Source organism: Pseudonaja textilis, chromosome 8 (assembly GCF_049901715.1).
Source record: "Pseudonaja textilis isolate UNSWEBS1 chromosome 8, rPseTex1.2, whole genome shotgun sequence".
Taxonomy (NCBI): Eukaryota; Metazoa; Chordata; class Lepidosauria; order Squamata; family Elapidae; genus Pseudonaja; species Pseudonaja textilis.
The window spans coordinates 32274530-32298814 of record NC_141997.1 but is presented as its reverse complement, the minus strand read 5'-3'; the positions used below and the strand labels follow the sequence as shown (position 1 = coordinate 32298814).

Below are 24285 nucleotides of genomic sequence, written 5' to 3'. Positions count from 1 at the left end.
TCGTAATCTTATTTTCCTGGCACTTGTTACAGAAAACTTTCTTTGTTATAAGAGGACAAAAGAGTTTTATTTTAAACTCTATCTGGCTGAACCATTAAATAACCTATATGCTGTGAATATGAATAATAAGGTATTTTATATCATTGGGGTGATACTAAGGCAAAAAAGGAATCAACGTAATTTTGGATGTGGGAAATTATTGTTACTGCTTTTTATTTTGGATTGATATGCTCTATTGTTTTACTTCTCCTTGAACTTTTTGCATGGAGTACAATCAAGATGAAGTTGGTACTGTGGGCAGAGAGTAGCAAGATTCCTGAAGAACAAGAGGAAAGGAAGGAGAGAGGACATAACAGCAGATGGGTAATATCTAGCCAAGCTTGACTGATGTAGGAAAAGCTAATAAGGGTCATATCTGGATAGTATTTTATGAAACACCAACTTAAAATCTTTGGGCTACAGGCTAGACTGAGAAAAAAATACCCAACGTATCTAGATAGGATGGAATAGTGAACATCTTCCGTGTTGTTGCATGGCTATAGCTGTAGAGGGATGAAGAAGTGATTATGCACATATTGCAATGCTGTGACTTGAACTATGGTCATTGGTGTTACAATCAGGATTGTCACTATCATTACCATTGTTCTCTCAATAGAATAAGATATTCTGAAACCCGTTATTCTTTCTATTCATTTATTTTACATATATTATTGAAAAGATGAAGGGCATAAATACCTATCATGAACAGAATAAGTAGCTCGTATGGGAATATCCTGCCCTGACAACTTCAGAGGTTTTTTTAAATATCATCACAGCAGTTAAATTAAGCCAGATTCTTTTCTTTATTTTAAAGAAAACCTTTTGCTGTCCTGCAAAAGTTCCTGGGATTCCAAATGAATTAGCAAGATCAGATTTCTCTATAAAAATTAGCGTTCTTACCAGGTGAAAGGCAGATGTCCTTGTTAGGTATCAATAAGTTGGTGGGATTTTGTATTTTAGTAGCTGTGAAATAATTGCAAAAATTTGCAAGTTATATGAGGACTGTTACTTCAGGTACAAAATTTTTTGGTTATGATGAACATAAATATGGTACAAACATTTACTTTAATGCTTCCCCTTAAATAACCTCTCATTATCTTTATCCACGAGTTAGATTTTATCCAGATTAAGGATACATGAGCTGTGTAAATTATATGAAAGTCTCATATAACAACATTTTGAATAAGGTTGGATTGGAAACTCATCAGAGGAACATCCAACATGGAAATAAGGAGGAATTTCCTGACAGCAAGAACAAAGCATGCCTGCTTATGGGTGTTCCATCACGGGAGGTTTCCATGAAAAGTGTGGACAACTGTTTGTCCAGGATACAGTAAGGACTTCTGCTTTGGGCAGGGAATTGGACTGGAAGACCTCCAAAGTCCCTTCTAAACCCAATGAGTCTTAAGATTTCTATGAAAATCTCACCTTGCCAACACATTGTTACCTATGGAAATATAGTGAAGAATTGTGAGAGTTAGTATCACCTGGATGGGGCTTATCTGACCTGGAAAGTTTAAAATGAGAACACACTGAATCATTTGTTATCAACATTTGCCTTAATGACACCAACATCCCAAAAATGCCTGCCTGCAGCAGCTATGCTTCTGTGCCTGACACACACACACACACACACACACACACACACACACACTGGCTTGCCAGAGGTGTGCATTATTACTATCCTGCTGCACATGGAAACCAACCAAGCTTGGCTGTGGCACAGAACTTTCTGGATGTCTCCAGATGTCACCTGACTGATGCCAACAGGAGTGGGGGAGAGTTATCCACAGTGCTGATTCTTGTGGGCACTGGATAGCAAACAAATATTTGAAGCAGTCTTTGCTTGGCACAAACAAATGGCTAGAAGCAGCAGCATCGTTTTGCTTATGATTGCAGAATGAAGTGTGTATGCTTAGCTTGGAATGAGATGCAAGTGTTTTTATTGCCTCCTCACAGTCACTTCCCACATGTACGGAGTACACAAGTTTTATCACCATATTATTATTCAGCTGATAACTCCAGATTGTGAATTAAAGGGTGCTGACCCAAATTTATCAAAAACGCCTGTTATATGAAGCTCACAATGAGGCTATGTGAACAAATGGGGGAAAAAAATGCATGTCCTTCTGTTTAAACTATCACCTTCATTAACCCTGTGGCAAAGGCTAGGGCACATTAATAGATGTGACTATTTCGTATTATCCAGGATGGCAAGAAACTTGCAGTTGAAGAGCATTTCTTAGCAACATTATAAGATTCAAGTCAAGGGTTGCTATTACTAATTTCACTCATCATCCCATGCCATTCTAGGTCATGTGTTACTGTAAATATTTGACCAGGTTAGTTATATTTTTCATGCCAACGGCATTCAGTTCGTAATCCTATTTAACCCTGTAATTTAAAAAAGAAAGCTATTTTCGGGCTACTTCAGCACAAGACAGCCATGTTAAATCAAAAACAACAAAAACATCATCATCTTTTAATGACCCCATAATCCCTTGTGGGGTGGAGTCTGGGCAACTGAATGGAGGTAGTAGAGTATTTAAAGGCCGGATGCCCTTCCTGTCAACATTGAAGAGTTTTGTTCAACAGATATTATTCTCATTGTGCCCAGAGAGAGAAATATCTGCCTTTACCTAGGATCAAACAACGCATAGCTTCCTGATTGTAAGGCGAGAGCTCTATCTCTAGGCCACCACACCACTCCAAATCAAAAATAAGAATCAGTTTGTATATATTGGAATTCTCTTTTTTTTAAAAAAAGCTTTATTAATTTTACAATTAAAATAAACAAACAACACATACACAAATGCAGAAAGGGAAAAGAGAAACAGAGTGGAGAAGTTAAAAGAAGAGAAGGGACAAAAAGAAAAAATGTAAAAGAAAAGTCAAAAAGTGATTAAAAACAGTTTCATCATCGGCAGTTTGTGGGTCATTATTTCAATCCTTATTTTATGCCATATTTACAAGTAGTCCTTAATGCGAATATATAATTATCACTACAATTATAGCTTATCCTCTTTTACAATGTTATATAGCCCATCTTTGATCTAACCATTCGTACCAGCAGTTCCAACTCTCGTAGTACATTGATGTTTCTTTATCTTTTAGTGCTAGAGTTAATTTGTCCATTTCTGCACAACTTCATATTTTTTGAATAATCATTTCTTCTGATGGAGTATGAGGTTGTTTCCAACATTGTGCAAAAGCCAATCTAGCTGCTGTCAATATATGTAATATTGTACACTTCACTTTTTGGGGAAATTGTTTCTTAAAGATCCCTAATAGGAAGAACTCTGGTTTGAATTCAATCTGTTCTGTCGTCATTTCCTCCAGCCATTTTTTAATTCTCTGCCAGTATCTTTGTGCTTCTGTACAGGACCACCACATGTGGAAGTATGTTCCCTCCCTTTTTTTCTTTTTTTTGCATTTCCAGCAATTCAGACTCATGTTGGGGTGTATCTTCGCTAATCTCGAGAGGGGGAGGTGCCATCTATAAAACATTTTATAAGCATTTTCCTTGTACAATGCCGATTTTGTGATTTTATTGTTTCTATTCCAGACCCTCTCCCGTTCTGTTAGGGTGATACTATGTCCTATATTCTCATCCAGAGTTCCTTCATTCCGAAGTAATTGCACACAGAAAGAAGAGAAATACACACAAATATTTCCTCTAACTTTATGTAGGAAAAAAACAAACAGTCCCTTTTATTTTTTAGAAGTACTGGACATCGTGGACATTAGGTCTTTGAGGTTAGTAGGCAGTACAAAGCAATTTTAAGTAAATCTGGCTCTGACAACTTAGCAGTGAATATGATTTCCCTTATGAATTGGAACTATATAGTAGATGGGATTTAAGTAATGGAATTTAATGGCTATGTTCATATTTGGGACTCTTCTTTCAAATTGAGCATTTGAGACAATCCTGTTTCATTAAATTAGAGTTTAGTAAGTTGCACAGAAAATGGATTTATTTCACTAAGCAGGTTGAATGGACTGTATGAATGCAGCTGTTTTGTAGTTTGGGTTGGCATATACCTTCACAGTTCAATCATACTTATAGACATCCGAAAGTAAAATTCCACTGAATTCAATTAAATTTCCATTTGTAGGATTGTAGCCTTTATTTCCTGCTCCTTATTTTACAGAGCAATCCTATGCATGTCTATTAATTAAGGTCAGTGATGCTTGCTCTCAAAGAACTGGGAATTGTATAGGATTTTTTTAAAAAATATGCTAATTTAAATTGTGGTTGCTATTTCTTCATTCATATAATGCAAATGTGGTACTTTCTCATACTTTTGTCCTCATATCATTATTGTTACCCAGTGACTGCATGAATTAACCCCCACAGTTTACTTGGCAAGTTGTCAGTTTTGATTTGCCCTTTCAAGTCTTAAAAGTCTTTCAGAAGATTGCTATAGATCAGGGGTCTCCAACCTCAGCCACTTCAACTCCCAGAATTCCTCAGCCAGCGAAGTCCACAAGTCTTCAAGTCTCCGAGGTTGGAGACCCCTGCTATAGATCATTCAAGTGATAGAGGATCCATTCCTCAAGAACATGATAAACCAATGATCCAGAGGCTGACCATGAGTGCTTCAGCACTATCTTCTGAATTCAGCCTTTGAGGAAGGACTGAGACTTTGTAAAATCATTGTACAATCATATAAAGTGTCAGTGGTCTAGCTGAACAGGGATATAGTTCAGTTTCCACCTACAAAGTTGGCAAATATTAAACTATCTCACTCAAGAAACTATGTGCTCAGATGTGACTTTATCTAGATACTACAAATTCCCCAAGAATGGCAAGACAGAAGTTATCCAAATGAAATCTGAACTATTCGTTCTTTATAAATTAATGAAGGCTTTTAATTAAACAATTTCACTTGCTTACAGTAATAAAATATGTAATCCATCTGTAGTCCATTATTTATTTTTAGAGTAGTAAACTTCATTCTGTTGCGAATTCTTGCTTCTATTCTTTCTGTTTTATTTACTATATAATGTGGCCTTCACTCCTTTTCTAGTCACTGATGAGGATCACATACCACTTCCGGCAAACTATTTTCTTTACATATGCTATATTTTTAATGTGAACGTTATTGTGTACAGAGATTATGCAACAATTGTTTTTGTAATAATGCATTGACACATATATTAGTTTTCTCAAAAGATTTCTTCACCTCTACACTCTAGCATATAGTGCTCTTGGTTTCTCTTATAAAACCTGTCAACACATGTTTGTTTCAAGAAGAGAGATCATAAACTGTCCTTGGGAAGACATCACATACTACTGCACATACGTAGCCAGTTGCCATTGATACAAACAATTCCTAGGACAGGGTTTTCTTCCAATGTGACTATGGTACAGGTAGTCCTTGAACTATGACTATAACAGAACAGAATAACAGAGTTGGAAGGGACCTTAGAGGTCATCTAGTCCAACCCCCTGTTCAGGCAGGAAACACTATATCATTTCAGACAAATAGCTATCCAAACTCTTCTTTAAAACTTCCAATGTTGGAACATTCATAGCTTCTGAAAGTAATTTGTTCCACTGATTTAATTGTTCTCACTGTTAGAAATTTCTCCTTAGTTCTAGAGAAATTTCTCCTTAGTTCTTCTCTCCTTGCTTAGTTTTCATCTATTGCTTCTTGTCTTGCCTTCTGGTGCTTTGGAAGATAGGTTGATCCCTTTTGATTTGTGGCAGCCCCTGAGATATTAGAACACTCTTATCAGTGTTCTAATACCCCTAGTGTTCTAATTACTCCTAGTCCTTTTCATCAAACTAAACATACCCAATTCTAGCAACTATTCTTTATATGTTTTAGCCTCCAGTCCCCTAATCATATTTATTGCTCTTCTCTGCACTCCTTCTAGAGTCTCGACATCTTTATTACATCATGGTGACCAAAACTGGATGCAGTATTCCAAGTGTGGCCTTACCAAGACATTATGATGGAGCCTGTCCATTAAGATTGTAGGGTGTAACAGTTGTAAAAAAGGTGAAATTATTTTGCAATGGTCATTATGTGAATATCACTGTCATAAGATGGATGCCACAGTCATTAAGCAAATGGTGTGGTTGTTAAGCAAACCCATTGTTTGCTATGGGGCAGTTTTTCCATGACCACTGCACGCCTGCAAATAGCCATAAATATGGCTTTGTTGCTGAGCATCTGAAGTATGTGACTTTTGGAGAAGAGCAATTGTCAAAACTTATGACCTGGGTTGTAAGTCTCCTTTTTCAGGTAGGTTGTAACTTCAAAGAGTTTCGAAGCAATCGGTTCTAAGTCAAGGGCTACCCATATATGGTTTGCACCACCATATCAAAAAAGATACAAATGCCAGTACCATCCAAATGCTATATTTGAATATTTCAGGCTGGAAAACATAACTTGTATCAGTTTAGCTTCACCATTTCCATCTGCAGATCAAGAAGGCCACCTTTCCATTTCCTCCTGCAGACTCTTCTCAGTCCAGACCATCTCATTCAAAAGAGATGTAGGCATTGGTGGGATTCAGATAATTTAACAACCGGTTCTCTGGCCTAATAATTTATTCCAAAAACCAGTTCACCAAACTGCTCAGAAAGTTAACAACCGGTTCTTCTGAAGTGGTGCGAACTGGCTGAATCCCACCACTGGTTGTGGGACAAGACATACCATTTCAAGGATAAATCTGACTTTATCTTTCAGGAAGCCTTTTCTGGCTGCACTGGAAGACAATGTCTAAACCAAAGGGAAGTTTCCAAAGATGAAGTCACTGAGGAGAGAAAACAGTTTTGATATCGCTCCCTGATAAAATAAAATAAATAAAAAATAATAATTAATTATTGGCTTCATTTAAGAGAGACAAATTGCTAGGAGACCCACCATAAGAGAAGAGAGAAAGTTGTCCTTTCTCAGTCTTGACCTCCATTTTGGATTCTATCAGAGGTAGTATTCAGCTGGTTCTGATCAGTTCTGGAGAACCAGTAGTAGAAATTTTGAGTAGTTCAGAGAACTGGGAAATGCCCGCTCTGACTGGCCCCACCCCCATCTATTCTCTGCCTGCTGAGTCCCAGCTGTTTGGCTGGGTCTTCTTTTGTTGCCCTGCACAGGAGAACGGAGCTGGAAAGCAGGATAGTGGGTTGGGGACGGAATGGAGATTTTACAGTAACCTTCCCCCAGGAGTGGGGAGGAAATGGGGATTTTGCAGTAACCTTCCCTCTGGCGTGGAGTGGGAATGGAGATTTTACAGTATCCTTCCCCTGCCATGCCCACCGAGCCATACCCATAGAACCAGTAGTAAAAAAAATTGAATCCAACCACTGGATTCTATGTGTGGTCATAATCTCCTTATCACATGAGAGACTAGCTTAATTATGGCAGGATGTGATTTTCAGCCTGATGCAGCATTCCTTTTATCAAGGAAATACAAAAAAGCTGGAGGACATTAGAACAATTTTTCATATTCTCAGAATATTGATTTGGGGCATATTTTAAGTGACTGTCTAAGATGCTTCTGTCTCATTACCGACAAGTTCACAGCTGACATTGCACTGAGGGTCTTTGAAGAACTTGTTTATGAAATGGAAAGATCTTGCATTACTGAATCCTATGATAAGGGATTTTTTTTAAATACATGTACAACTGACATTGGTGAGATAAGAATAATAGCCCAAGATTTACATCTCACAGAATCACTAGGACAAGGTTTTAATTGAAAATTGAGGGCGTTAGTATTTCTTGTTGAGTTCACAGCACAGTGAAAAATTCCCTTTTTAGTCGATATTTACATTTTCAAAGATGAAGTCCATATGCCTTTCTGTTACTATGTTGCCTTATCAACATTTAGCCAATCCTATTTTAATTAAGTACATAATTAAATTCTCTTACGGTTGCCAATTTGCACTCTGTTTCAGTAATTTCCTAAAACCTGGACTAACCACTTCATTATCTGTCATTCTCTTACCTTAATTATGTTGCTTATCGTTAGCTTATCCAGAACCTTGGACATTTTTTATTAAAAGTGATGGAGAAACACATCTACTGAGAAGTACAGCTTAACACTTCAGCTGAGTTTGGGCTTCCAGTTTGAGTTCCTTCGGCGACAGACAGAAATCCGCAATCGTGCACGGTTTAGGTCTGGGCTCGCCGCTGGAGCGCCCTGAGCTGGCTGGTTTTGGGGCTAAGCCCCCCCCCCTGTAGAGGTGATGAAGAGGGGGGAGGCTGCCAGCAGGGTTGAGGAGAGCCGCATCTCTCCTCCTCAGCTGGCCATTACTCCCTTTCCCGAAGGCGGTTGCAGCGGTGGTCAGAAATGGCCTCAAAGAAGAACTCGACTGGAAAAGAATGTGCAGGAGGAAGATAAGAAGTGAAAGCTTTGGCTGACCGGGTTAAATTGCAAAAGCAACAATTAAGGTACCCTGGAATTTAAACTTAAAAAAAAATAACATCGCTCCCAAAGAAGAGTCGGAAGCAGCAAAGGAAAGTGAAAGGATAAAAGTTTGGCTTTTTTTTTCTTCTCTCTCCTTCCCCATACTGACAACTAAGAGACTTAAATAAGAAATCGGAAAAATCCACTTTGACATCAACAGGCAATTAAGCTGAAAATAAAACAAAATGTCAAAGGGATAATAAAGATTTCTGGACACTAAAATTTTTTTTCATAAGCAGGAAGGGAGAGAAAAAGATTAAAAGGGCAGGATCTGGAAAGAGGGAGGAGACTGCCTGGAATTAAAAAGAATCTACAGTAAAACTTCAACAAGACTTCTAAAAGATACATTTTAACTGAAACTTTGTAACTAAACAGTAGAACCACAGGAAGAGAAAGTGGAAAAAAAAAGAGCAAAAAGAAACAGCTTGCGTGTATTTGGATTACTTGGTGATCTTTGGATTCTTGGTTATTGCATTTGAATGACTAAAATTAATCGGGTGGTTGATTAAAAATTTATACAATGGCATCACTTCTGGATGAATTGAAAATGAAACTTAAAAAATATAAAGAAGATGCACAAGAAAGGAAGGGCTCTTTTGGCTTCATTTTTCAATTCTTAGAAATGGAGATCTGGAACTATGAGAAACAACAAGAAAGGACTGCAAAACAAGAAGACTGGGACAAAGAAGAAGCCATCTTTAATGAACAAGTAATTCTATGTGGGGAAGAAAAAGGAAGGGGGGGAAAGAGAATGGAGAATTTAAGACTTAAAAAAACAACCAAAAAAAAGAAAAATAATTCAAAAAATAAGTATAATACTGGAAAGCAACAGAAGTGGGGAATACAGAAGAGAGAAACAGAGGTAGAGAGACAAGTGGGTAAAAGGGGGAAAGAGAAGAAGAGAGGGAAGAAGGAAAGGAAAAGAAGTTACAAAGGACCGGAACAAGATATAGAGAAACAGGACCAATTTAGAGATAATGGGTGAAAATTTAACTGAAAAAGGGATTCTGTAAAGGTACATAAGATTCTATTGATATATTAGTAATAGAAATAACTTCAGAAAATTGGAAACAATGTATGATTAAAATGAGGGATAAAATAGTTAGTGTAATTTAGTGAAATGTTTGTTAATAAAATAAGTGAAATAAAATAAATGAGAAAATTGAATTAGGAAGGGACAGGAACATTTTAATTAGTTAATGTTTTATAAAATATAAGTGAAGGGGGGGGATTAATTATGGAAAGCTTATAATTGTTCCCATAGAAGTATGATATTTAATTGAAAAGTAATGTTAAAGAAGTTAAGATTTTAATAAATATTAATAATAAGGATACAATTGAATTGGAATGGAATGTGTTGTTTTAATTACATATATTTATATTTTTTTCTCTTTTTAAGAATATAGTGTGTATTTTAAGAATGTACCAAGCAGAATCCGAATGGAAATTATGTATTGTATTGAATGTTATAACTTTAGGGTATATATTGAAGCCTAAATAAGAGTTAAATGGATAAACTTAAAAGATATAAAGGCGTCATACTCCAGTCAGTAACTACAGGAGAAATGTTGTTTAATGAGAAGAGATCATTGATAATTGAAACAGGATAGACAAAAAATATAAATATAATGATGAAATGAATATAATTTGAATTGAGATGAGATAATTAAAATAAAATTGAGAAAATTAAAAGAGGGGAGAAGCTATGCAGAAAATGTAAAACAGTAATAAGATGTGGAATAGAACATAAAAATGAGCATGAAATTGAATTTGTGTCTGTACGAAGAAACGTAACCCGGGATTACGCTATATTAAAAAAAGATGTTTTATTTGTTTGTTTTTTGTGAAAACTTAAATAAAATTTACAAAAAAAAAGAATACTTCATCTCAGTTCAGTAGAGCCTTATTTATGTCAAAAATTATATATAGGCTCCTTAAAACAATTTACCACTGGAGATTGCTTTGACTGGAACTAAGCCTGAAACTGAAACTTCAACCTGCAGAAATACTTTAAAATACTTAAAAATAACTAAGTAAAGTGCTTAAAACAGGGGCCTACAAATTCCAGGCTGCAGCCCATTCAAAACCGAGCCATGGAAGGGGTAGGTGAGTACACACACAGTTCACCTACCACTCACACATAACTTCTCCTTCCCCATCTCCCTCCCTCTGCAAAGCCAGAAGGGTTGGGGATTGGTGATTTAAAATATCTGTGCAGCATTGAGTACAATTTTGGTCTAGTGGTTAAAGCTAGAAAGTTGGAGAACATGACTCCAATTCCTGTCTTAGCCATGAAAACCAGCTGGGTGATTTTGGGCCAGTCACTCTCTCTCAGCCCAACCCATTTCACACAGGGTTGTTGTTCTGGGGAAAATAGGAGGAGGAAGATGTGTTGCATATGTTTTCTACCTTGTGTTATTTGTAACACACCCAATACTCCTTCCTCATATTTTTGCCATAATAACACAATTACATAATAGGTGTAATAAGATTGGGACTGTGTTAGGAACTTCTGTCCTCACTGTAAGTATTGTTGGGGGGGGGGGGTGTGCACGAAGGGAGGCTCAGCCAATCTTATTGTACTCATGTTGTACTCTTGACAATAAAGTTAATAATAATAGTTTACTACAGTTTGTTCAATAAACCATGTTTTCTGTTCTGCAGTCTCAGGCATGAATACATCTAAACAGAACCCCCTATCTTCCATGTATTTATCAGGAAGAAAGAGTCAAAGACAATAAATATCATTTCCCTCTTCTAAAAAGTAATAACAACAACCCTGTGAGATGAGTTGGACTAAGAAAGAATGCTGGCCCAAAATTGGCTGTCATAACTAAGCAGGACTAGAATTCACAGTCTCCCAGTTTCTAGGCCAGCACCTTAACCAATCAAATGAAATGTTATATTATTGTGCAACCCAATCACGTAATTGCACATTAGTAAATAATAAGATGTTTATTTTAATTAAACATCCCTAGTTCTGTGAAAAATATTTATCAGTTCAGGATTTTTCATTTCATTTTAGCTTTGTTTTGAATGTAATTGGTGCTATTGATTGTTCTTGAAGGCAGATTCAAAATAGTCCCTGTAATTTACCCTTTTTCTGTATGGGTAAATGTGACTGGTGATCTCTCTCAGTATTTTGTTTGCTGTCTTATTTCTGCAAAGGCATGAGGAAAATATAGGTCACTTCTTTTGCAGAATGCAATATAATGGTTAGCTCAGCGATCCCAACCCCAGCCTGTGGATCGGCACTGGTCCATGGCATACTCAGTTCTCTTGAGACTGTAGGAGGCTCTGTTGTTTTTTTTTTTTTAAATGTTTGTTTGTGGATGATGCAGTGGCTTATTGGTTAAGGCAATGGGCTTGTTGACTGGAAAGGCAGCAGCCCAGGTTCGAAACCTGAGCACCATGCAACAGGGTGAGTTCCCATCCTTGCCTTAGCTCCTGCCCCCCTAGCAGTTCAAAAGCATGCAAATGCAAGTAGATAGATAGGTACCACTTTGGTGGGAAGATAACAGTGCTCCATGCAGGACACATGTCCATGGAAATGTCTTTGGACAGCACTGGATCAATGGCCTTTAAATGGAGATGAGCACCACTCCCTAAAGTCAGCAATGGCTAGCAGAGTAAAATCTGCAGGGACCCTCCACCTTGTATCACTTGTTTGTGGAGTTTATAGACCCTCTTTAAGGAAAACAGAGCCTCCACAAACAAATGGACCCTTCTTTTTTGAAAAAGAAAAAGGATGATGTATCTATTTTAACAATTGTGGATGGAGTTATGTATCATATGTAAGATATTTTCTACCAACTTTCACCTAAATTATAGTTTAGGATGAATTTTATTTTATTTCTTAAGTGCCATTGTTGTAATGTCATTGCTTGTTTAAAATCTTGCATCCACTTTATTATACAGCCTTTTACTTATTCTGTCCTTACAGTATGTAATATCATAATAGTAATTACATCTCAATAGATGGTCTTGGTTCTGTTTAAATGCTTCAAGTCCAATCATTTGCCTTAAAACCCCTCCTTTTTTCTTGAGGTAACTTTCTATTCATTCACGAATAGAAAAGGGAAGGGAAGGGAAGGGAAAGGAAAGGAAAAGAAAGGAAAGGAAAGGAAAGGAAAGGAAAGGAAAGGAAAGGAAAGGAAAGGAAAGGAAAGGAAAGGAAAGAATATAATTCTTTATTGGCCAAGTGTGATTGGACACACAAGGAATTTGTCTTGGTGCATATGCTTTCAGTGTACATAAAAGAAAAGATACATTCATCAAGAGTCAAGAATTATAAGGCATAACATTTAATAATAGTCATAGGGTACAATAAGCAATCAAATCATACTAGGAAACAGTCAGTATAGATTGTAAGTATACAAGCAACAAAGTTACAGTCATACAGTCATAAGTGGGAGGAGATGGTGAAAAGAAGGATGGGAGGATTAATAGTAATAGTAATGGAGACTTAATAAATACCGGTAGTTTGACAGTGTTGAAGGAATTATTTCTTTAGCACGTTCGGGAAAAAACTGTCCTTGTGTCTAGTTTTCTGGTGTGCAGTGCTCTATAGCATCGTTTTGAGGATAGGAGTTGAAACAATTTATGTCCAGGATGTGAGGGGTCTGTAAATATTTTCACAGCCCTCTTTTTGACTCGTGCAGTATACATGTCCTCAATGGAAGGCAGGTTGGTAGTAATTTTTTTTCTGCAGTCCTAATTACTCACTAAAGTCTCTGTCTTGTTGTGTTGCAGAACCAAAGCAGTTATAGAGGTGCAGATGACAATCTGTAAATATATCAGCCAAAGTAAATATTTGGTTTTTGCCAAATAATTTTTACTTTGCCCTTGGTTTGTTTTTAGAGTCTGGATGCATCATATGTAGTCATATTTTCTTCCAGAATAAAAAATACTTGAGATTGAAGCTAAAGGCAACATTTCTGGATATGTTATTGCTTTTGCAGATTTCCTTATTCTTATCATGCTCTGTCTTATATTTCCTTTGAAGGTTTTAATCTTCTTTTATGCCCTGATACCAGATAAAAATTATATAATCAATTGGCTAAATCAGGACCTTTTAATATTGACATTCTATTATTCAGGGATTTTATCCATTTGACTATCCACGTCAAATGTCTTACATGGTAATATATTTTAAAATCTGTGAGTGCGTCTCTTTCTTTTGAATCTTGAGATTTTGTTCTTTATTTTACTCTGGGTTTTTTACCTTTGCAAATACATTTGTTATCCAATTTTGCCAATCTTGCAATTTTTTTTCTGGATGAAGATGAATGCTATTTAAATTTTTATTTATATATACTATGTGCGAGTATATAAAATTTTATATGTATTTTAATAGTTGCAATTAATTCTAAAAGTGAAAGTTTTTGGTTTTTTTTTTCCCAGCTTTCTAATTTTTAATGTTCATTTTACATCCTGAGAATTCATCAAATCCTTTAATTGTTTTCCTCAAAAGTAAATAATCTGAAGAGACCAGATCACATAGATAGACCAGTCTCCTTATTACTGTTCATTATAAAATGTTTGCTACTATATTAGCTGAAGTTGAACACTTAAAGAACCATGTTCTGGTTATAATACACATGGATTAAACATGTTATATTGCCAAGGGGAACATCAACACTTATAAATGTAATAGAACATATCAGCTTAAAAAAGGGAAGGAACAGCAGTAATTTGGGGGAAGGGTGAAGAAAACACTTTTGTTGGTTTGAGATGGCCATCTCTCCTTGCAGTATTGAATAAAATAAATCCCAGCGAAGAATTTACAGCGTCGGTTAAAAACATATATCAACAGCAAACAGCAGATGCCATAGCCAGTGGGACATTTTCTTTGAAATTTTCAGTCAAGTAAAAGTAAATAGAAAAAAAAAATGTTCTACGGGTAGTCCTTAACATATGACCTCAATTGAGCCCAGAATTTATGTTGCTAAGTGTGAAATTTGTTAAATGTGAGTTTTGCCCCATTTGACAACTTTTCTTGCCACAATTGTGTCAGATTTTGTTGCAGAAAATCAAATCCAGAAAGCACACACAGATAACTGATTCGGTAGGATTCATTAACTTCTTTGTATACATAATAACACATGAAATAAATTTACAATACCAACAGCAGATTCTTCCAACATGATAGAGAGGAGAGATTATAAGTAAGTTCTTAGTTTCAGTTCAGCAGGCAGACAAGACGAGACTATTTTCATTTTAGAGCTGAGCACAGAGTTAAGCCATGCCCAGACTCCTTCCTTAAGTTTCTGTTTCCAAAATAGCCCTCATTGGCTGACCCAGTTGCCATGTCTCTGCCAGTTCATGAATATTCTGACAAGTTGCTAAGTGAATCACTACATGTATTAAATTAGTAACATAGTTGTTAGATGAATCTGGCAGCCCCATTGACTTTGCTTGTCAGAAGGTCGCAAAAGATGATCACATGACCCCGGGATATTACAATGGTCATAAATGTGAGTCAGTTGTTAAGCATCCGAATGTAAACCACCTGACCATGGGGATTCTGCAACAGTCATAAGTGTGAAAAATGATCATAAGTCACTTTTTTCAGTCCCATTGTAATTCTGAACGATCACTAAATGAACTGTCGCAAGTTGAGGACTACCTGTATATTTTCTCCTTTATTATTTTTATCATATCATTTTATCATATTTTAAAAATACAAGCTGTTTTGGAAAGATTAACAAGTATTAGGCATTAATAATCAAGGAGATGAAAATACTACATGGAAGATGTAGTATTAACCGTTGTGCAACCACAAAATACAACAAGGTAGCTGGTTACCACGGTACTGATTTTAAGAAATGTCATAAACACAGTTGTGCTGTCAACACCAATATTTGGTTTATTTGTGTCATTGTCCTGCAAGAGAGGAAAATGTACAGATAACCAGTTCATAAGACTTAATTAAAATTTGGTTGCTTCACATCTGGCCTTTTAAAACATATTTGTTTCCCCAAGAATATAAATAAAAATATAAATGCAACTAACAAGGGTTTGGAAACATGTATATCACATCATTATGTTGGCTAGAGAACTATATTGCGGGACCATCTCTTTTGATTATGTTGTAGGTGGCCAAGCTCTGTTTGTATTGGTTGATAGGCTCAGCCAATCTCATTGTACACATGTTGTACTCTTACAATAAAGGTAATAATAATCTGTAACAATCAAGGAATAGATGAAGTAATTATTGTGGTCCACTGGTGGCCTGTGGAGCTGGCAGAAGAGTTGAACAGTGGAGAGAAACATGGCCAGTTCTGGAGTCTGAGGAGGGCTCGGATGAGGGATCTCCATCTGACACAGAGATGGAGCCAGGGCCATCTGAGAGCTATGTGCTGACTTTGGAACCTCCAGAATCTGACAGCAGCGAGGCAGAGGAACAGGGGGAGCCTGTTCCCAGTGCACACTTGCACAGAGCTGCCAGAAGGCAATAACAGTTAAAACAAAAGGAGCAACTCAGGAGTAAGGCTTGAAGATCACAGGCCCCTCCCAGAAGACATAAAGGAGGGGCAAAGGGACATGAGCCTTTGCAGGAAGCAACTTTGTTTGTTCTGGTTGGTGTAAAATCTGAAGCTCTTTGTTGACTTTGTGCTCCGTTTGGCCTTGAACAGCTAATTGGAAATTTAATTGTTCGCAGCATTTCAAGGGAGATAAAGGTGGGTGCTTATCAGCCTTATCCTGAAAGACTGTGGCAGATTTCTGTTGGGCTATTCGTAAACTGTTTGGGACTCATTACAGGCTGTGAATGCATATAATTCACAGCTGTTGAAATAATTTTTTTAAAAAGGATTTTTGGAACAGTGTGTGTTTGTTACTGTGTCAGGATGCCTTGGTCAGAACAGAATCTTGGGTTTGCAATCCCCGTATTAGTCTTATCTTGAAAGAATCATTTGGTGGAACAAAATGCAGAAAATGTAACCTCCACTAAACTGAGGCAGCAAGTGAAGACAGGTGAAAATTGTGAAGGCCAAAGCTTTCTCAGGAAATTCGGAACTAAAATATATATGTATGGGAAGTTTGAAGTTTAAATAACAAACATTTGTCTAGGCAATTTCCTAGCTATTTTCCAAGGAAGAAAGAAAAATCAAAGGCAATAGGTTGTTGTACAAATTCAAAAACAAAACTATAAGTAACGAACGGAGATAAGCAATTGTCAGTGGAAAAAAAATTAACATTTTGACAAGCAGTGAGCAAATGTAATTTAAACGAAAGGAGGAAATGGCCACTTTTTCTTTCTTTTTCTCTTCAAGATCATTATTTGCCAAATGGCATGCATTTTTTCTAACATTTGCAGAACAGTCAACATGTTTCTGCTAAGATAATTTGTCAAAGAAACACACAAGCTATATGAAACTGAAGGGATGATTGTGTAGGCCAGCGAATACAAACCAGAATAAATTGATATTGCCAGAAGAAGGATTCTTTATGGAGTTTTAAAGCACAAATGTAGGTCCAGCATTTAATAAGCTCAACTATGATATATTTGTACTTTTTCCTTTTCAAAGCTGTACATCAGATGACAAAACTCAACATAGTTTTACCATATAACACTAATTTAGAGGTATCAAAGGTGAAGAGGACCATGCACTTCTAAATTAGGGATGGAGAGTATCATATCTTCCACTTTTCAGCTGGAATTGGGTATGTCTAGTATGATGAAAAGAAGGACCAGGGGAGATATGATAGCAATGTTCCAATATCTAAGGGGCTGCCACAAAGAGGGAGTCAAGCTATTCTCCGAAGCACCAGAAGGTAGGATAAGAAGCAATGGGTAGAAACTAATCAAGGAGAGAACTAATCAACTTAGAACTAAGGAGAAATTTCTTGACAATTAGAAAAATTAATCAGCAGGACAACATACCTCCAGAAGTTGTAAATGCTCCAACACTGGAAGTTTTTAAAAAGAGGTTGGAAAACCATTTATCTGAAATGGAATTGGGTTTCCTGCCTAAACGGGGGTTGGACTAGAAGACCTCCAAGGTCCCTGCCAACTCTGTTGTTCTATTCTATTTAAACAAAATTGACTGTATCTCTAAGACCTTCGTGGATCAGGATGGAGTGAGTCATGATTTAATTGACAAAGACAATCTACCAATTGCATAGCAAGCAGAAATGCAAGCAATACAGTTGTTTCTGTCCACATGATTGAGTAATGGATAATTTTACGTGGCAGAAATAATGTATGGACAAGGAATCAGTAGAGTTAGGAGGTTAAGTTTTCTAAGAATGTTTTCTCAAGGCTGGTGTTTGTGTGAAAGCAAAATGAACTTTATCTAGGAAATAACCTAAGTTAGGGAAAGGCTAAGACACTTAGGTCTGTTGTATCTACTGTTGGTCTGTTGTATCCAGCTTCGGAGTCTTTGGAAGACTCTGATAAGGAAACAGCATCAGACATAGAGGCAGAGCCAGGGCCTTCTGTCTGGAGAGGCAGCTGTCTTCGGGGCCTGGGCTGAGTGAGGAGGAGGAACAGATGAACAGTGAGGAGGAGGTCCATCTCAGATGCACATATGAGCAGAGAGGAAAGGAGAGGAGAGCAAAGGAAAGCAATAAGCTGCCTCTCATTGAAAAGCAGATATAGACGCCAGCCAGCCCCTCCCTGGCTGGGAAATAAATAGCAGGGGTTTGGAAGTGGCTGGTTGTTGTAGACAACCATTCATTTTTAGGATACAGCAATTTGGATTTCTAGGCCAGAACCAGGTCTCTTGGGACTAATTATGTTTGGTTTTTTGTTTATCCACATTAATAAAAGACTGTTCCTATCCTGTTTGAAAAGGGATTTGTTTTTACTCACGAGTAAGCAGCTTATCATTACTTGCTAAGGCTGGGTCAGAACAAGACCCAAGGTCAGATAGGAAATGTGTTAGAGTTTATTGCAGAAATCAAATCCAGAAAGCACACACAGATGGCACACAGATGACTGATTCAGCAGGATTCATTAACTTCTTTATATACATAATAAGATATGAGTAAAATGTACAATACCAATAGTAGATTCTTCCAACATAACACAAGCAAAACACAAGCAGCAACTTCAGAGCTCAGACCAGGTTAGTTTCAGTTCTCAGCACAGCACTTAGCGCTGCAGGGCCACATCCAGTTTCCTTCAGTTTCAGTTTCTAATTCAGCTTTCATTGGCTGACCTTGTTACCATGTCTCTGCCGGTTCATGAATATTCTGACAAAATGGAGGCTGCTTGTTTTACAACATTTTTTTCCCTTTCAACTCCGCAGGTGAGTCCCACCCCAGGATGCATCCGGGCATTAATGAAGATGCTGTACTGCCCTTATTGCCGTGGACTGCCCACTGTGAAACCTTGCAATAACTACTGCCTCAATGTAATGAAGGGCTGCCTTGCAAACCAAGCAGATCTGGACACTGAATGGAATCTCTTCGTAGGTAAGGGTGGGGTTGGATGCAGAGAGGTGAGCGTAGTAATCTGTCAAACTTTCTGATGAGTTGAAACAGTATTTGCCAAGTGGAAAATAGGACATGTTGACAGAATGCCTTCATTCAGTTGTCATTCACATGCTTTGATCAATTGTTTCTGTGTGGTTCCACCTGGGAGCTATTTTCGTGAAATCTCTCTTTGTGGGATGTTGAAGTCCATAAGCAAAATTCCGCCTGGTTGGTGCAAAGCATGCTGAAAGATGAAGGCTGCATTTCTGATTCTGTAGGAGACAGAGGGATAAGGTGTCAGGAGGGGAGGAAGAGAGCGACAAAGACGAAATCCTGTGCATTTCACATTAAATTTTCATGTTCGTCTGCCAGATGCAAGAATAAAGACTGCATAGTCCTTCCTTCTTTGCTTAAAATCCAGCGTGATTGCAAATTGGCGAAACGCCATTATTGTGACAGGCAAAAAGAAAAAAAAATCTTATAAGGCAAATTTTAAAATATTTCAGAGAAACTCCTCCTGGGCAAGGAGAAGAATGGATCTCACTTCCATTTCAGACAGTTGTGTGATCTGCTATAATTCACAGAACAATTTGGAAGGGCACTCTCAAAAGATATCAAATTTACCAGTGATCCAAGGACCCTGGATGGCAGGGAAATGGCTCCATTGCAAAGCAAAAGAATGTAATCACAATATGACAAAAGATTAAAAAGGAAGAAAAAGGATGCTATGAATGTGCCCTTCATTCGACTATACATATCTCTATTCCTCAACACATTAAAAAAAACCTTCTTGTGAAACAGAGTTTTCCATTCTAAAGACATCTCAAATGGCTAAGCAGTTTTGATTAGTTTCCACTCTCTTTCAGGGACATAAATAAAAATTAATTCTCTGGAAGTGTCTGTCTAATCTATTTTTCACTCTTTTTCTAGTACCTTGGAATGAAATAAATATACAATAGTAAGCAATGCAGCAGAAGGAAATACAGAGAGAGAGAGAGAGAGATCAAAAAATGTAGCACAGGAGAATTTGTTTAGTCTAGGAAAAAACCCCTAAGAATATGATCTTACATATTTAAGAATCATCAAAAAAGAAGTAAGAGAAACACTGATAATAATGAGGAAACACAAAAATTAGGAAAAATAATCAGGAAACACAAAAATGAGAAAGAAAATGAGGAAACACAAAGAGTACTTAAGACAATATTTACAATCACGATTTTTTTAAAAAATGCATATAATAATTTGATGTTTAGGCCACCTGTGTCACTGAACTCTGTCAGCAATGTACACAACTTCTTTACATTCTCGGTTATTCTCAGGTAAACCACTTTGAACTTCCATTAAGTCAATAATTTGCATAGCAGTGTGGTTCCACTTCCAATCCCAATTATCACAGTTAGGCAAAGATATCTATTCTCGACTTACAGCTGCAATTGAGCTCCAAATTTCTATTGCTAAGTGAGACAGTTATAAAGTGAGTTTTGCCCCATTTTACAACCTTTCCTGCCACAGTTGTTAAGTGAAGCATAGCAATTATTAAATGATTCATGCGTCATTAAATGAATATGTCTTCCTCCATTGATTTTGTCAGCTTGTAGCTCTCTGTCATTTTATAAGGAATGTAATATGGATAAATAAGCAGACCTACTGGTTAAATAAAAGAACATATTGTATGTTAGATATAATCCTTTTAAAAGTAAAATATAATCCTTTTAAAAATTTTATTTAAAAGTACCTGTTGCAGTTATTTAAAAAAAAAACAATCTATAGGGTGTCAATCATGTGAGATTAGTGTATGGATTGATTATTGACTGGATAAGAGCCAATAAACTGATGTTGAATATGCAGCATATGTTTCTAGTACAACACAGTTGATTCTGAGTTTCAGGAAATGGTTGCAAGCTTGTTCTATTAACAGGGAACTTAAAATTGATTTTAAACTAGAGTATTCCTTGGTCCACTGAACATTACTGAGATCTCAATAGTCCTCTTATAGTAGCTATTCATTCTTAAAGAGGAAGCAATTTCTGCAAAGGGATTAGTACACAGAAAATACCTTGGTGGGCCATCTTGCGAATGTTCTGCCTTTTATTGCTATAACTGATGCTACTGCACTATTTTATTTTATTTACTATTTATTTTATTTTATTTACTATTTATTTTATTTTATTTACTATTATTTACTATTTTGGAAAGATATAAAATTCTCCAAACCAAACTTGGTTAATCTTGAAAAGGCTAAGCGGCTAATGTGTGGGATGTTTGTGTTCTCTGAGTTTGGTTGTTTTACTGTAGAGTTTTCATTACCCAACTAGCTACATCAGGGGTCTCCAACCTGGACAACTTTAAGACTTGTGGACTTCAACTCCCAGAGTTCCTCGGCCAGCAAAGCTGATGAAAGATTTATTAATGTATGGATCGGATAGATAGATAGATAGATAGATAGATAGATAGATAGATAGATAGATAGATAGATAGATAGATAGATAGATAGATAGATAGAATGGAAAGAAAGAAAGAAAGAAAGAAAGAAAGAAAGAAAGAAAGAAAGAAAGAAAGAAAGAAAGAAAGAAAGAAAGAAAGAAAGAAAGAAAGAAAGAAAAGCTGGCTGAGGAACTCTGGGAGTTGAAGTCCACAAGTCTTAAAATTGCCAAGGTTGGAGACCCCTGAGCTACATCATCAACACCACATCCTTGTAGTACTGATGATGCTACCTGGTTGGGTAATGAAAGAACCTGCAAGAAAACAACCAAGTTCAGAGAGCATCAAGGATCCCAACAGTTCAACTCTGAGCTGCAAATATGCTCTGCTACTGTAAACTAATTTTCTATTGTTCCAAAGAAACATTCACACGTCCAAGTAATCATCAGAAGTTGTGGTTAATTCAAGGGAGACTTTGCATGGCAATTATGGTGATATTGTCCAGTTTTTTGAGGAATTAAATTTTGTTTCATCATACTTTCTGACATTATTAGCAACTTTGTGAAAAAAATTCAAAACTGTAGGCAGTCTATTTCTGTCCGAAAAATGTCAAGCTCCTTCTAATAATAAGGTTTCTATGCAGTTTCCTGGTACAGCACCAACTGAACTAAAATGAAGACGGTGCAGCACTATTGAGCTATGAATAATTGGTCGGAATTTGCTTCTGAAGTTCGTGTTGGGAACTAGTCTCAAGGGGAGGTATATTAATTGTGCTTATGGAAAGGTGGTAATCTTTCTTCTTCCCCCACTCAGTTCAAGCAAGACTTTTATTTTATTCTGCTTCATTGTATGTGTCAAGGCCTAACAGGTGGTAGCTATCCTGAATTTTTGTAGATAACTTTTATTTAATTATTGGCAGAGATTGATCACCTAGAAAACAAATGCTACCATACAGTCTTACAAGATTATCCAAGCCACCACCTTATATATTTTCTGTCTACAGAAAATGCAGAGTTCATACTGCTTCTGGCAAGAGTGTTCTCAGCTTCATCTTATTTATTTCTTTGCTAAATTTGTACCTACTTTGCCTTTCATTCTGGAGGTCTGTGCCGCATAAATACACAGCCCCTCTCCCATTTTCCCCACAACAACTCACTAATGACATTGGGAAAGTCACTGGTCCAAAGTCATGGTCCACGGTTCAGGATGAATTTGAACCTGAGTTTCTCCAATGCTTATTTAACATTTTATTTTTATTTATTTGTATCCCATCTTTATTATTTTCACAAATAACTCAAGGTGGTGAATATATACATCATATCCTCTTCTTCCTATTTGCCACACCACAACTCTTTGAGGTGAGTTTGGCTGAGAGAGAGTGAGTAGCCCAAGATCACCCAGCTGATTTTCATGCCTAAGGAGGGACTAGAATTCACAGGCTCCTGGTTTATAGCTTGGTGCTTTAACCACTAGGTCAGTGGTGGCTAACCTTTTGGGGCTTCTGTACTTACTCACGTGCCAGTACCCAGAAGGCAATGTGCGCCTCCCACACCCCCTATGCATGCGCGCGTAATACCCACCCACCCCCGCTGCCCACTTACCTACACTGTGCCTCACAGCTGATTTTCGGCGGGTTTGAGGCCTTTTTCAGCCTCCCAAAGGCTTGAAGAAGGCTTCTGCAGGCTTTGCTGGCTGAAAACTAGCCCCGTTTCATCACTTCTGGTATTTTCAGAAAAACAGGAAGTGACAAAACGGGGCTGGTTTTCGGCCTTCAAAGCCTGCAGAAGCCTTCCTCAAGTCTTTGGGAGGCTGAAAAAGGCCTCAAACCAGCCAAAAATCAGCTGTGAGGCGCACGCATGCCCAGTGAAGTAAGTTTGCCTGAAGCTCACATACTGGCACAAATGGCTCTGTGTACCACCTATGGCACGCATGCCATAGGTTTGCCAACATGGCACTAGACCAAGCTGACTCTCGAACATCTTAACTATGAGACCACAATGGTTGTTGTGTGACTTATCCAGGCAAGAAGATGAAATCGTGGAGAAACTTCTCACATTTTACAATGGCCGAGAGCTACATACATAAATACATCCACCTCTTTAAAAGTTTTTGCCTTTTTCAGAAATAATGCCTTATCCCAATCCCCATTTAAAACCTTAGAGATTTTTAAAGTGAAAAAGAACTGTAGTTCATTGCAGATGATTTTTTTTTCCATGTTCTGAAAAATTATGGCTCCAGGAAAATTGCTGACTTCCTCAAGTAAAATAAGAATTAATTTACTCTGGAACATAATTTTTTCTGTTTAAGCCAGTATTTCTCAACCTCAGCAACTTTAAGATGCAAAGACGTCCACTATGTGGGAGTTAAAATCCACGCATCTTAAAATAGCTAAGGATGAGGAACATTGCTTTGAGCTATTCTGCTCCCGAAGGAAGCAGAATAGACCAACCTTTAGCCTGAACAAAGCTGGCAGAGTGAAGAAGACAACTTGAACAGTAAAGTTTGGCTTCTTTATAACCTCCCTCTCCTCTTCAAATGATTTCTTTAGGAAGGAATTATTATTGTAACTTTCCTTCTGGTTTCAGTTCCAAGTGGGGAAAAAGACACTGGAAACTTGGAGGGTGTTTGGAAAGATGGTTTAATAATGGACAGGATCACATGGCTTGGAGCTCCAAAGTGAAAAAGACGATGACATGCTTCAAGATGTTGGGTGAAGGAAAAGAAGGAAAGGGCCGAGATGCTGAGAAATCCTTAATTATATACCCTCTGTTGGGCTCCACCTTAGTGTTTCCTGTTCCTGTGTAAGAAATGTATCCCATTGGCTGTCAGACTCCCAGGGGCGGGGGTCTTAGCTAACTTTGTAGGCTTTGTCTGGACCACATGGCTTCACCTGAGTGCTGGCTGATGCAATCTTCCCAGGCCAGGTGGTAAGATGTGTAGAGGCCCTTGTTATGTAGAATAACCTGGCCTAGGCCTTAATGG

At 37.3% G+C, this 24285-nt stretch overlaps 1 protein-coding gene across 2 annotated transcripts in view; it reads left to right on the top strand.

The window, feature by feature from the left end:
* The window catches only part of GPC6 (glypican 6), a 900996-nt gene that overhangs the window by 636905 nt on the left and 239806 nt on the right, over positions 1–24285 (top strand). For both annotated transcript variants that reach the window (XM_026708353.2, XM_087937990.1), the window contains exon 4: positions 18717–18882. In XM_026708353.2, coding sequence (XP_026564138.1) covers positions 18717–18882 — 166 coding nt within the window. The remainder of the gene's footprint in view (positions 1–18716; positions 18883–24285) is intronic.